Here is a 15,897-nt window from a genome sequence, read left to right on the forward strand (position 1 = left end):
TCAGCTCGTCAGACTGTACCTGGCAGCGGTGATACTGTCAATAAAGTCAGTTCAAAATAGAATAAAAACACTAAAAGGGATGCTGCGCACCGGGGATGTGAATCTCTAGTTTCGTCATGATTCAATATTATATTGATTCTTTGGACAAAGCTACAATATTTGCTGATTTCACAAAGTCTGACACAATTCGATTTCAGTTGACACACATCAGGGGCCTGTGATCAATATGAGATTGGTTAAAGAAGAAGATTCCATCCCCTCTCTTTTTGTTTTTGGACATTAAAGATAAAAACAACATAATTATGTTTTTTAAAATAATTTCTTTATGAAAAAGGGACAATGTACATTAGTCCACATTTAAACAGATATATATGCGACTAAGTTAGCTGGAGAGCTAGTTTTCATCAGCAGTCCCTTGCCTGATGTTAATAGGCATCCTAAAAGTGCAATAAAGTTCACTTTAAATTGGCTCTACTAACACATACAAAACAGCACATGAAATGAATTAGCCTCAGGGCTTTATGGCAGAAAGCGCGTTGTGTAAGAAATATTTTCATTTTAACTCAAACTATGATCTTTGTTCAAAAACTTCAGGACTATCTGGCTTTAAGCCCTGAAGGCAAACTTCTCCCAACAGCTATAAAACATGAATTCACAACAAGACCATTAAACAAAAGTATAAAAATTGGCTGAATAGCATTTGTCAAGGTTCACAGACATAACTATAGTTTCTATGCCAGTCACTCATAATTAGTTTAAAGGTCCGCTGTATAGGATATAGTGGCATTTTTCGGTGAGGTAGCATAACTGACAATTCTCCAGTGTGCCAAGTGTGTCGAACTGTGGTGGCCGACCCACTCTGTTTTTCTCTAGTTGGGAACATTTATTTTCACTCAGATTTTTGTAGATACTTCACAAGACACTGAACTTTGACCTAATATGTGCGTTCTTACTATTTCAGTCCACATTTCCAGAGGCTTTAAAGGCTGAATGAGATAAACAGCAGCCTTTATTCGATCTACCGTCATCCTTTCACAGAGGGCAACAGCCTTCAAAATTACACAGTATAGCTTTAAAGGATTCATGAAGAGTCAGGTTTGTTTAGAGTACCGCATCTTGAGCACATGAATGGGTTTGTTACTTAAGCTAATATGGGCGCTATCGGACAAGATTATCAAACTCAAGAAATATGAAAAAATAAAAACGGTTCACAGTGAGGTCGGATGATTATCAAGTTCAACTTGGAGTGTTTTAGAAAAGACAAACTGCTGATAAGCTCTGCAAATGTTTTGTTTTTTATGTTTTGAGCAGCACAAACAAAAAATCTGTTGATCTCCATTGTATATCAGGGCGGAGGCAGATATTTCAAAAGCCGGGCAAATGAAAGCAATGAATTCCCACACACTGTCAGCACCAAGTTTTCTGAAAATGCAGCAGTTCAGCGTTTTGGAAGCATCAGACTCACAACATGAAACAATTAACATCTTTATACTCGAGCCACGGGCTGCAACCACCAACTGAAAAGGGAGTTGAGTCGCAAACACCTGAGACAATTACACCATCAATAATTGATGAAAACATCCCTAAAATGCTTTGCAAACTAGCAGAGGCTGTAAATGCTGCGCTGTGTGGCATTGGAAGAAAAACATATTTTTTTAAATTGAGATTCTCGGGCCACCTGTCCTCACTTTACTCCACAGGTTGATCCTGTGATTTAGTTTGACCTTGTTGTTTACTTCAGCTTTAACAGAGCTGCAACAGGTAATGCAAACATCTAATACACGTACCTTGGCACATATCTTCATTCACTGGAACATTTTTGCACTCAAACATAACATCTGAATATTCTAAAACAGGAGTACTCAACTTACTTTACTTGGGGGCCACTTTTGCAAAATTATAGGAGACCAGGGGCCAGCCACAGCAGCCCCATACATGTTGCTAGGATTTTAGGACATTTCCAGGATTTGAGGATGTTTTTAGGATTTGTGCACATTTCTTGGATTTTCTGACATTTTTAGGATTTTAGGACGTTTCTAGGGTTTTGGGACATTTCGAGGATTTAAGGAAAATTTCTAGGATTTTAGGAGACTTAGCTGGGACCTTTGTTAGGGGTTCAGGGGATCCTTCACTGCCACTTTTTTATAAACAAGCTCTATTTTGATGCTGTTTCATGCACTCTGGCACCTTATGTATAGTAAAAGTACAAACACAATTCGCAGTGTGAATTATTTTTTTTATTATTATTGAAAAATGGTTTGGGGTCCAACCGGCACCCTATAGGGCGCCACAGTTGGCCTGTGAGCCGTCAGTTGACTATCACTGTTGTAAAATGTGCACAAACATCCTGAATGTATAGAGAGAGTCAGGATTCACCTTGGATTTAGTTTGACTTTGTTTCTGTCATAACAACTCGACTGTATATGCTGTCAGCAGACTAATCAATAACTCTGTAATGATAAGAGGCAGTCAGGTCGAGAGTCCAGGTTTCAGTTGACCTCAGAGGGAAACGTCCAGAAGATTTTCAACAACCTTGAAAGGTCACAGCTAATGATGGCCAATAATCAGCCTAATATTTGTCCCATTTTCACACTAGAGAGGCGGTAATTACAAGTTTGTCTCACGATGGAAAAATAATTCTCCAGCTTCATTATTGTTGTTTCACACTTAAAAACAAAAAGGTAATTGCTCCCTTGTAGCAGCTCCTCCATCATTGTTTAATGTGAGTTTTTGCGAGCCAAGAGGTTCTCATTATTTAATTGGAGCATTTCCTCATTTGTTATGTTAATCTGACTTTTTCACATATGGACTATTGTGATAGATGTTTGTAAAGCACTTCTGCTAAACCTCCACAGGCTTGTACACACTCCTCCTATCCCTTATGTTGTGCAGAACTACATTTTTGGTTTCCTCTCTCAAAAAGTCAGTAAAAGCAATCCATAACTGTCACTAAAAAGATGATAGTCAAGTCCTGGAATGACTAGTAAAAACAGGAATAGTTTATGTCTCAGGTGAGTGGAGCAAATCTAAAAAGATACAAGACAGTAAAGGGTTGCAAGAAGTGAACAAAAACACCAGTGACACGAGCATTGTCCTTTAAAATACCTGCCTGGGGCTATAAGTGTGTGATCAGCTGTCTGTTCCTGTGCCATCACTGACTGCCGTTCTTCAAATAACACTGACCCGATGGAGCCAAGAGCATGACTGCGCCTTAGAAACGGCAGACTGATATTAAAATCTTAAGGAAAAATTGCTGCGGTCAAAATATGGTACGTTGACATGTTGCAAGAACAGTTTCATATTCTGCATCGGTCAGGCTCTAATCTGAAGTGGAAAAATTGGTTGAATTTGTAATTATTAATAACACTTTTACTGATAGAGCATTGGGAACTATCCGACCCCAAACAATGAGGAAGTAAATTCAGTGTTTGCAAAAATTTTTTGCTTTTCTGTTGTTTAAATGCATGTTTAGACTCAGATGAGAGCATCAGTACTGAATAAGAAAGACTATTTCCACACTACTTAACTAAAACATCATACATTAAGCCATTTATATTTTACAGTATGGTTGCAGTGATGATGATCAGTGACAGTGTAATAACATATCTAACTGAGATACTTCTGAAAATAGTTATGTTGCAGAACATCAAGAAAGGAGCTGGATGATTGGTAGTGATTGTTGACTTCTTTTCTTACTACATAGAATCCCTTTATTGTAAATTATAGAGTTATATACAAATGACCAATAAAGCTGAATCTGAATTTACAGTCAATGCTCGACAGACGTCGTCCTCTACAAACTCTTCGTTTAAAAGCCCTGCAGGTGGCCCCTGGAGGCCGAGCTCCTTCCTCACCTCAACAAATAACCAAACCAACTGAGCAGCAAACCAACTGACATGTCAGTTCTCAGAGCACCACATATCAAGAAGAGAAACACACACACACACACACACACACACACACACACGCGCACTTTAACTCAGTTTGTCTGCTTTTGTCCTCAGCTCTGTTCAACTTAATTCCTGTGGGTCTGAGAGTCGTGGCCATCCAATCAGTCAAGACTGGCCTCTACATCGCCATGAACGGAGAGGGTCACCTCTACTCATCGGTAAGCACACACACACACACACACACACAAAGATATATATAGTATACAAGCATGCAAACACAAGAATGAATATTCCTGGTGGACAGTGTCCACAAGACATATTTTTAGGGGCATTTTTTGTTGTTCTTGTTGTTGGTCTTTTTTTGTGTGCAGTCCTGCTGAGGGCTTAATGTTTCTTTCTTGAAAATTGTGGTGCTTAATTGCAAATCATGTGCTGCTCATCCAGGTCCCGCGTGTTTGGTTTTAAGCTGTGGTAATTATTTGTCAGACACAAATGGAAGTATCAGCCGGTTTTGGCAAATCTCTGGTCATTTTTAAGTCCTTCATCTATCCACAGGAGACAGGATGTATAAACAGCTTAGGAAGGTTTAATTTTGATCAGATTTATTTCAAACATGTCAAAAATAAGATAGAGAAATTATTATACAAACAAGCAGACAAACAAAAAAGTTTAAAAATAAAAAGCATAAAGCAAAAGAAATGGTCAAACACATGGTTACTTAGTTGAGAAAAGGAGTGAGAAAAAAGGAGAGGAGAAATTTAAAAAATGTGTATTTACTTTGTATATTTTATTTAATTTTTCCTGTAACATAATCTGAATATAGAATTATTATAATTATAAATATAGTATGTATTGTTACAATTTTCTAATAATCCTCCCCTCTTTTTCAAACTAATTTTTAAATAATTTTCTTGTCACCTTTTACATATTTCTTGCGATTTGTGATTTGATTTTTTTGCCAATTTGGTCATTGCCTTTTTCCCCCCATGTTTTCGAAATCTAACCAGTTTGCTCAGGTTTCAAAGGGTAAAGTAGCTTGTAAAAGGCATCTGAATGCCGCAGAAGAAAACTGATGTTGTCTCAGGTTTTGGAGTTCATATATAATCCAAAACTAAACAACATGCAGTTCACTATCACAGAGGACGAGGAAAACCTCTTACCAGTGATTTTTTTTCTTTTCTGCTTTTCTCTAGCCCATTTCTGCTTAAGCGAAGCGATTACCAAAATTATTGGAGGATAATTTTCGTGTTTCAGCCCCTGTGCAAAGTGTAGCTGTCTGCACACTGACGACAGGTTCTCAGTCGAGATAAATGGATCATTAGCCAGTTAACACGACATTCTCATCATCTCATCTCATTATGCTGCTCAGAAGAACCACAGGGTGACTTTAGTACAACTCCCCTCAGTTAGCCGCTGTGCAGACCGTTACATTCACTGTGTCCAGGGACCCGACTGTCTGTCTGCGGAGCCTCCTCTGCTCCGTCTGCAGCACAATGAGGAAAAGTGTATCGCTCACCGAAAGAGCAGTTACAGACTAATCCTCCTCTGAATTATACAATAACTAACTTATATTTAGGCTTAAATCTAAAGGAGAATTGAAGCAAGTATGAAACAATAAAAGCTTTTTTTTCATGTGAGGAGAGAAAGATTTTTTTTTTTAGGTTTTGTGTGATAGAAGATTGGAGACAGGTGCCTTACACAGAGTGAGAGATAAGAAAAGACTGAGAAATTAAATATATTTGTCAAATTATGTAGCAATATGCATATACCCTTTGAAACTTGTGCAAATTGTCTTGATTTCTTTCAAAAACATGGAAAAAGGCAGTCAGCAACTTACCCAAAAAATAACAAGAAATTGAAAAGTTACAAGAAAATTGTATTTGTAATTGAAAAATTAGCAAAAAAAGAAAGTAAAACAATAACAAAAAATAGGAAATTACCTGAAAAAAGTGCTAAACAATGTAATAAATAGTGTGTATATATATATATATTACCGTAACCTAATTTTAAATATATTAATATATTAAATATAAATCTAGTTTTCTTCATATTTTTGCTAGTTATTTGATAATTAGAAACTGATGCTGATCCAGGGTTTAAAGGATTAAGTAAGTATGTGTCAATGTCCTTAAATGCCATTTTAGAGGCTTTTTCTCTGAGTGCAAAAGATTCAGATAAATGAAACAAAATATGATAAGTTGCAAATGAAAACTGCAAAACAGACTACCAAAAAAGGAGCTAAATTAGACACATTTGTCAAATTGTTGACATTAGAAGAACATAAAGAACAATAGGGAGGATGTGATTGGAGAGAGGGATGAAGGAGGTGCAAGTGGAGGGTAAGTAAGGTAAAGGAGGAGCGGACGGCTGCTCGGAGATCTGCTTGAGCAGAATATGAATTATTTCCATGCTGACTCTTCAGAGAGTTCACACTCTTTCACTGGCATCTCTTCTCTTTGACATCATCCCTCTTTCCTCCCCTTCATTTCTTTTTTGGGGGGTGATGGTGATGACAGGAGCCAGAGAGGAGGGGAAAGGAGGTGAAGGGAGGAGAAGACAGGAGAGGAGAGGTGATGGAGAGAGGGGACAGGGGAATAGAAATGGGAGGGGAGGAGATGAAAGGGGGGAAATGAAAGGGAGAGGTGAGAGGAATAAAGGTAAGGCCAGGGCCAATCATGAAATAAAGAAGGAGAGAGGGGAGAAGAAAGGGCAGACTTGGATGAGAGGCAAAAGAAAGGAGGTGAGGGAGAAACGGGACACAGACAATGAGAAGAAAAAGATGTACAGGAGGAAGGAAATAGTTGTAGAGAGAGGAGGACAATGATGGAGAGTGAGGAGGAGAAGGTTGTAGACAGAGGAGGAAAGAAGCCAGAGAGGAAGGAGAACAAAAAATTGTAGATGGGGAAGGAAAAAGATGGAGAGGAAGGAGCAAAGGTTGTAGACAGAGGAGTAAAAAGACAACGAAGAATAAGGAATAGATTGGTGAAGAAGATGATGTGGAAAAAGATGTACAAGTAGGAGAAAATGTTGTGGACAGGGGAGAAAAAAGCCAGGGAGGAAGGAGGACAAACATTGAAGACAGATGGAGAAAAAAAATGGAGAGGAAGGAGGGAAACTTTGTAGACAGCATAAAAGAAGATGGAGAGAGGGAGTAAAGGTTGTAGAAGTTGGAGGAAAAGGTGACAAGAAAGGAGGAACATGGTGTAGACAAAGGTAGAAAATGATGGTGAAAGAAGGAGGAGAAGGTTGCAGACAGAGGAGGAGAAAAATATGGAGAAAAAAGAGAAAAAAGGTTGCAGGCACAGGAGAAAAAAGATGGAGAGAAGGGATGGAAAGACTGTAGACAAAAGAGAAAAGAGGGCAGAGGAGGAGAAGGAGGACAAAAATTGTAGACAGGAGAGGAAAAAGGATGGAGAGAAAAGAAGGGAAGCGTTGTAGACAGAGGAGGAAACGATGCAGACGGAGAAAAGAGGTCGCAGACGGAAGGAAAAAATAGATGGTGAGGAAGACGGGGAAAATGTTGTAGACAAAAGGATGAGGAGAAGAGGTGTGGAAGAGGAAGGAGAAATCGCGAGGAGAAAGACAAGAGATCTGTGCTGCTCTGCTGGGCTTTCTCAGCCTGTCGCTGGAAGTCACAGATGCATGAGGGCTTCCTGTAAATAATTGAAGAGGGGGAGTCCCCCCCTACACACACACACACACACACACTGAGTAGAAATCCCCTCTAAAGCTGCAAAGAGGGAAAGTGAGGCTGTGTGATCATGCTCCAGCTCTGTGAGTGATGTGCAGGCGGCTACATGATAACGAATATATAAATGACATACAGCAGGTCTAATTCATCATGATGTCAGCACTGCTTGATGTTTAATTGGCTGCTGCAAAGGTCCCGGCAGGTGTAGTGTGTGTTGTAGTGTGCGGGTAAGGACGGCACTACTGCGCCTGAAGAGATACTCATTAAACAATACGAGGGTGCTACCACAGCTACAGTTTGTTTTATCCTGGTCTGAACCGGCACTGTGGCGTTTTTACCTTTATATTTGTGTGTAATTGGTTTGCGTTCAGCGTGAGCATCTTGTTTATCGGCCACAGTTTGGATTATCTTTCATCCTGCCAGGTTAGATATTGTGGAGGTGTCAGGAAGTCGATACAAATCAGATTGTAGTTCCTGTACCTTGGACTAAACACGTTGCACTTGTCGGCAGTCTTTGCTGTAACATGTTAGTTCAGGCTGCGTTTTGCCCTTGGGAGAATTTTTATTAATAAGAATAGCTCAATATTCCTGGTACAAACACACAGCATTGAGGGAGAGCATTTTAAGCACTGCGAAGGCACTGCAATCATTATGATCAGAACATGATGTACTGACTACAGTATACATGATGAGGTGTTTGTGGAGCAAATATGCAATTAACGGCATCATATTTATTTGCATTTAATATCTGTCATCTTTACTTTCTGTGTTTCTAAAGGACAAATAAAGGACAAACATGATTTTTTGTAGCACAGCGCAGACAAATCATAAAAGCAGCCTTTGTTATGTACTCAAAACCCAAGATAAAATTGGCTCTTTGGCACCATGTGGTTACATTTTTAGTTTGAGATATTATGGCTCACATTTTTCAGCTCCAAATGAATATTAAGAAGGTGAATCTTACAAAAAAAGGACTGCAATTATTTTTATTATTAATTCATAATATAGTTGTTCAGTTTGTTATGTAGTCCAGTGCCTTTTCTTTAAGAAACCCCTTCATCAACACCACCTTCAGTTTCCAAATAAATTGGTCATTATTTAACACTGTTTTAATTATAATAATTTTTATACAATTTTTAGAGGAAGAATCATTTAATCAAATAATAATAATAATAATAATAATAATAATAATAATAATAATAATAATGATAACAATAATAATAATAATAAATAATAAAATAATGTTTTAATGTTAATCATCTGCCTGGCCACTTTGTGCGTTGGCTCTGTTTTCTGCGCCAGCTGGAATATGAGAGCTGCTTCAGTCGAGTGCGTTACTACCGGGCGTGTTCGCTGTCGAGATGTGCTGCTCGATATTATGAGAATTAGCTAAATAAAAATAATCATTTAAATTGTTCTTTCCTGAATTATCTCTGTTCTAAAACACATTGTCTTAGTTTCACATGTATAAAATGCCCCAAAATGATTACTTTAAACGTGCTGCATTACCACATTATTTGAGTGCGTGGTCATTATGGGATTTGTTCTTGGCGCAGGTGCGTTATTGCATGTTGCGGTTCTGGTTTGGGAGCGGGTCTTGAAAATCAAACCTGTGCAAGACTCAGCAGCACAATATTTCCATATAACCCTCGTAACTGCAGGAGTACCACCAAGAGCACAAGTACTCCTGGTTGGGAATCACTGATTTAGTCCATAAATGTCAGAAAAGACTCAGAAAAATGTACATCACAGTTTTAAAAAGCTCACGGCTCACTTTTAAATTGATTGAAAAGCCAAAGATGTTCCGTTAAATAAAATAGAAAAGCTCAAAATCCTCACATTCAGGAAGCTTGAACTAGCAACTGTTAAGTAAATAAATGATTAAACAGTTTAAACAGTTTTAAACAGGGTTTTGTTTTTGTGAGGGTAAAACAGTAATAGTTCTATTATTTGCCTTTTTCACACTTTTGTCAATTTACCAACTCATCAAGCGAATTTTGTGATTATTATTGTATAAAAATACTGTTGACACTTGTCCTAAAAATTAGATTTTCCTTGTGTAGTACATTCTCCGTGCCGCAGAGCTCATTGAGCCTTGTTCCTAAATTTATGCTGCTCTGCTCCCAATGAGATTCTTTATCCTCTTATTGCAAATTGTTAATGATATGCTGCAAACTTAGTTATACATGGTAGGACTATCTTATTAATCCCAGATCCCAAGCATCTGGCAGTGTGTGGTTGTGCATGTACGTGTAGTGCGTGTACGGTTGTGTGTGTGTGTTTTGGGCGTGCGTGTGTGCGACTAACAGATGGCACAGTGTGCAATGAGCTGCTATGTGATAATTATGGAGCATGCTGGGGAAAGTGAGGAAAGAAAAAGTGCTGATGAGTTTGGGACTGTGTGTGTTTGTGCGTGAATGAGACTGAGTGTGTGTAATGCAGGCGTTGGTGTGCGGTGTGCTGTGTGTATGTGTGTGGGTGTATCAGGGTGGATGGTGTGGATGGAGGTGTCAGGATGTCAGCTTAAAGGTGAAAGAGGAAATTGACACTTTTTCTGCAACATGCCATTATTTCTGCTACTCCTACTATTATTATTACCTTCTGCTACCTCTATATAAGCGGGGGGATTAAGATGTCAGACAATTATTATGATCGGGATAAAAGAGGACAAAAAAATGTTTATGTGCCGGTGTGGCCAGGAGATGTATCTAGATCGTGCCCCCTCTAAAATCTGCTTGTTTTTTAAAATCTGAATTTTGCTGACTGTCCAGCAGCCAAGATTAGAAATGGAAATGTATTCCTCTGTGCCAGCTCCTGTGAGTCAGACTGTTAGAGCCCCAGTCTGTCTGCTGGAGAGGTCCTGAGAGCCCGAACACCATCAATTCAAGTCCACCCTCCATCCATCTTATTCTTCCACTTGTTTTGGGGCTAAAACTCGCCTTCTCCTCTTTCTTCTCTCTGAGTCCAGGTATCCTCCGGTCATATAAACATCTTAAAGTAGAGGATGGCAAATATCCTTCGGTTAAGTCTGGTCCTCCACAAAAAGTCCCCTGAATGAAGTTAGAAGGTCAGTCGTGTTTTTAGCGGGAGAAATCCAAAGCCCATTTAAATCCCATAAAATAACACTAGTTCACGCCCGGGGATGTGCGCGCCGCAACCTTGTGCAGACCACAGATCTATATATTGGTGCAGACTATCAAATAAAGAGGCTAAAAAAACCAGTTTGGTAACAACATAGCTTTTTAATCGCTGTTAAAGAATGATATGATATTTCTGTCATTCAATCTACAATTCCACCTTTGACCAAAAAGTGGGTTACAGTAGCAAAGTGCTGCTGTCTGTGTTTTCATTCACTGAATCCACTGGTGGAAGAAGAAACAAATCAGCGTTATTTATGAAGTATTTTTATGCAAAAGCAGGAGCAGTGAATGAGACGAAGGGCTTCAGCAGCCTCTACCTTTGCCAATTCTCAGTGCCCATGTGCAGTTTCAGATTGATTGGGCAACCCATCAAGGAGAGAAATTGATACAGAGAGACGGATGGAGTTTTCTTCATTTAATAGTACACATTAGTAATCTTTCTTAAAAAAACTTTAAGCTCTCAGTTTGTTTGTTTTTTGCCATGACAGCACATTTAAAAAACAAATGCTATTCATCTCTGCTTTTAACCTCACCTGAATGTCGTAGTAAAATTATAAAGCTGAACATAGAATCCAAAAATATCTTGTTTAACTCTTTGAAACCTGGATTGACGATCGTTTTATCATGCTGCAGTCAGGGACTTTTCACAAGCTATTTAACCCTTTGAAAACTACGCAGAGTGGTTTGACTTCTTTTGAAAACATATGGAATGAATCCAGAAATTGATAATAGCCGACTAGAAAATTACCTAAAAATTAGTTTTAAAAAATGGGGGTAGGATTATTAGAAAACTATCAAAGATCCAGAAAACTATATTTATAATTATAATATTATAGAATTAAGATAATGTCACAAGGGGAAAAAGTTTACATACATTTTTACATATGTTTTTGTTCTCTCGCTTTTTCAGGTAATTCTCTTGTTAATTTGTACTTATCTTGCTCATTTATGGGCCATGATTTGTAAATTTGGTCATTGCCTTCTCCACATCTGCATGTTTTGGTTTATTTTTCTTTTGAAAGAAATCAAAGCAATTTGTTCACTTTTCAAATGGTGAATCTGACAGTCCAAGACCCAAACGCACTGAGTTTACTCTCATATGACCAAAAAATCAGAGACCATAAAATATGAGAATTTTTTTATTAGAAAAATGACTTTCATCAATTATAAAATAGTAAGATAAATTTTCTGTTGGTAGAAGATGAAACTAATCATTTCAGATCTTTTTATTAATTACAGTATAAAACACAACATGAAGAGACCTTTCGTGCCCTTTTCATTATTGAGGATTTGTCCTTCCACTTTTGTTCCACCTCTTTTTTTCTCTCTCTCACTTCCTGAGCTACAGTGTGTTTTCTAACAAACAGGATGTTTTCAACAAACATAGGAGTGTGTGTGTGCTGTACGTATGTTGCCGTGTGTGTCTGCCTGCCGCTCGTCTGTGTACGTGGGCGTGTACTTCCATTCACAAGACAGTCGGTACAGCACTCAGACAGAGTGAGTCCTGTGATGTCTACATCCACAGAGATGAGAAGGAAGACGAGTGGCAGAGAGAATAAATGTTAGCCATGTGAGTCATCGTAACACACACACACACACACAGAGACACACAGAGACACACAATTTCTGGTGACTAGAGAATGAATTAGTTGCTGGTGTGTCTCTTCAAAGATGTCGCTGTGTGCATCATGGCATTGAAGCACCACAGGGCAGACATCACACTGAAATAGCAGGTTTGGACAAATCCAGCGTTTGACAGCTATTAGCGGTGTACGTGTAGCCTTCCTGCGACGAATCACAGTCAGCACCTTTTGTTAAGCTGTTCAGGGACGCTCATCAAGGTGGTTTACTTAAACCTACAAACTCAAAGGCACAGTCACCTTTAATAAAGACTGAAAAGCTGGCTTATTGTTTGAAGTTTCATTCACTGATGTGATTGCATTTCTGCAGAAGTGATGAAATCTGCAAACATAACTCGCCGCCAATAAAATCCTGACATTTTTCTGATGCTGCCATTTTATCGTCCCAAAACACCAGTCCCAATCTGAAACAAAAACTCCCCAAACTAGACATTTACAAAATTGGATGCGGACCCAAACCACAGTGAGACCATACTGAAATAGACCCAAGAATAATAAGACCACATCTAGATGCAGTCGGCCTGAACAGACCCTTGTAGAAAGAGCACACCAACATGCGGTTTTATCAGTTAACAAGCTGCTGTGGTTAAAAGGAGCAGCATAATGATAATAATCTGCTCACAACAAATAGAAACTAATCCAAAAATAATTTGTTTATATGCGTCAAAGACTAATTCAGAGAAATAAATGAAAGTCCTATTTTCACAAGTGGCAAAAAACCTTATCCAACCTGATTAGACTGAGTTCACTTTGGACCTTTCCCTTCTCACTGGGCAGTGTTTTGGTGCAGATAAGTTGACTGCATTATTGACTTATCAAGGTCAATAAAAAATATCAATTATCATACGATATGATATGGCACTTGTGTTTTTATATATGTTTGTTTACATAAGAATGTCGCCGAACATTTTAGCCAACACGATACCAGCAGGATTTTTCCCGATCGTGAAAAGACATCGGGACAGGGACTACGACATGACATACTATACTATGATTTTTATTATCATCCTTAATGATGTACTATACTATGACATTTTTATCACATTTAAATGACATAGAGTGTTTAGATTTACATAATAAAAGACTGGGTTTACCAGGTGTCTAGATATAGTTTATCAATATTTTACAGAAGTTATCTCCCGATACAATCCACTCGTTCTGTTTCCCACCTAATCCTTTAGGAATGCCTGCGCTCTCAGTTGTTGCTCCAGCTCTAACACACCTGATCCAATTAAGAGCCTCACATTTTCATAACAGCGTAATTGGATCAGGTGAAGCAGCTCTGGAGTGGCTGAGGAGCACGTGGTGTTCCTGACATGGCGAGAGCGACGCTGTGATTGGAGTCAGATGTACGCTTTGATTCAGTCTGTCTGGGCTGGAGGACATCCTTTCAAGTCCCCTCTCAAAGCGCCCTCTCCACTTTTGTTTTTGTATGCTGACACTTTTCTTTCCACTCCTCCTCTTCCTTCTTCTCCGTGGGCTTTCTTTTCTTTAGAATGATTTGTTTACCCACAGTTCCCCTGGGTAATTAGTGCTGTGATAATAACTGGTGTTGGAAACAAACACACCCACTCACTGAGCTGCACACACACACACACACACACACACACGTATATATGTACACAATGGGATGAAAAACAACTTCCTTGAGCTTAGTCGCATTAAGCAATGTTACAAGTAGAGCAACTGCAAACCTGAATGATGCTTCCTTCTGTTTATTAATTATCAGTTTAAGTTTAAAGTTGTCATTTTTTTATATAAAAAACACATTTTTATGATTCTTTAAAATAAACTAAAACTGAATGATGATTCATTATTGCTATTCATTTTAAGGTGGTCATTTAAGTCATTTATTGAAAGAAGATGAATTGCTTACTATATTGATAATCAATCAATTGTTTCAGTCATTTTTCATACAAAAATGTCAAACATTTGCTGATTCCATCTTCTTCAGTGTGAGGATTTCTTGTTTTTCTTCATCATTTATGATGGTAACAAAGATCTTTGGGTTTTGGACTGTTGGTTGGACAAAAGAAGCAAATTAAAGATGTCACTTTGGGTTATTTGGAAACTGCAATGACCTCTTTTGCAATTTTTGGGCATTTTATAGAATAAACAATTAAAAGATTTAGTCTAATTGTATAAATGATAGAGATACATTTTTTAAGTAACTTTCATATTCAAGTACTTACATTTACTGGAAGACCTGAAAGATTTTACCTATTTTTAGATAATAAACAAAGAGATGAACATCATGTTCAGATGTGTGAGGTTGCAGGGCAAGTACACTTAATGTTAAACAAATACTGACATCTAAATGAGTACTCAAGCACTCGTGCACATCTCAAGTAAATGATAAGCAAATTAGCCAATAATAAAAATAAATGGTAGTTGCAGCCTGACTTATTATAGTTTTATTGATTTCACCCATATAACCCAGCCTTATAAACTCAGTAACATTTAATGATTTCTTGGCAATGGAAAAGAAATAGTGACAACCAGGCATCTTTCAAAAGCACAGGGTACATTTACAAAACAGCTAAACTAGAAAGCTCAGCTAGAACCATTACTCTTCTCTGTTGTGCTGCCAGCACTGAAGAAAATACACTGTGGGAAGGTTGCGCCGTGTGACTTTGCTGCAGCAAAAATTGTCAGTGTTTTAGGGGTGTTCAACAAGAAAAAGAGAGAGCTCAGACAAGCATCAGAAACAAACAAAGGGACATGTGGTGCTCTCCAGACAAAAGAAACAACAGTGTGTTCTCGTTTACCTGACAAGGTCCTCTAGTCTGTCAGGAAAAAGGTCTGACATTATCATGGCACTGCAAAACCTCTACAGCAGGAGATTTGGGTGGATGGATGGGTCAGTGAGAGTTGGACATGGGAGGCCACTTTCAGTTTTCTACCAACAGTCAGCAACTTTGTTTTCTTTTAACCATGACCGCCGCTGCTCCCTTTACTCAAACTGTTTTTGTGCTTAAATTTAACCACATCTCAACTGTAGAGACAAAACAGTCATATGAATCATTTTGATCAAGGTTTAACCATTTGTAAGGCAGTAACAAACATATTTTGACATTTAGTTTTGAGTATCTTTTGGATGATTGGGACCTTGTGAGGCTAACCTATGAAAAAACAGACTGTACAGGTTAACAGAGGTGGAATTACACTTAAGCATGACAGTGTGTGGTAGTCCCCCATCACGATTGATTCACAGTTCAGCATCACATTTCACTCCTTGATACCATCACTGTAACATTAGATGTGCTGTACATTGTCACGCTATATCGCTCTTTAATTATGTACCCTTGAGTAATTGTATTTACATGCTTTAATTTACTTAAAGTGGAAACAAACCCCCCACAGCAACTTCCACTGTTTCTACTGTTACTTCAGTTGTTCCACCATCTTTTTGCTACTGGGGATAGTAAATGCAAAGAACTTGATTGATACTGTTTTGTAACTGTGGATATCTACAGATAGCTATTGTAGAAAACAAAGTAGCAGTCCTTTTCATGTTTTGGCTGGGTCACGTTTGA

General features: G+C 38.3%; 1 protein-coding gene across 5 annotated transcripts in view; it reads left to right on the forward strand.

Moving 5' to 3' along the window:
- Positions 1-15,897, forward strand: part of LOC121962894 (fibroblast growth factor 14-like) — a 95,598-nt gene that overhangs the window by 44,341 nt on the left and 35,360 nt on the right. For all 5 annotated transcript variants that reach the window (XR_015775905.1, XR_015775906.1, XR_015775907.1 and 2 more), the window contains exon 3: positions 4,005-4,108. Coding sequence is in view for 2 of the 5 variants with exons in the window: in XM_088074653.1 (XP_087930779.1) it covers positions 4,005-4,108 (104 nt within the window). In the remaining 3 variants the exon portion in view is untranslated. The remainder of the gene's footprint in view (positions 1-4,004; positions 4,109-15,897) is intronic.

Source organism: Plectropomus leopardus, chromosome 24, assembly GCF_026936395.1.
Source record: "Plectropomus leopardus strain MGB_pleo_1.0 chromosome 24, ASM2693639v1, whole genome shotgun sequence".
Taxonomy (NCBI): Eukaryota; Metazoa; Chordata; class Actinopteri; order Perciformes; family Serranidae; genus Plectropomus; species Plectropomus leopardus.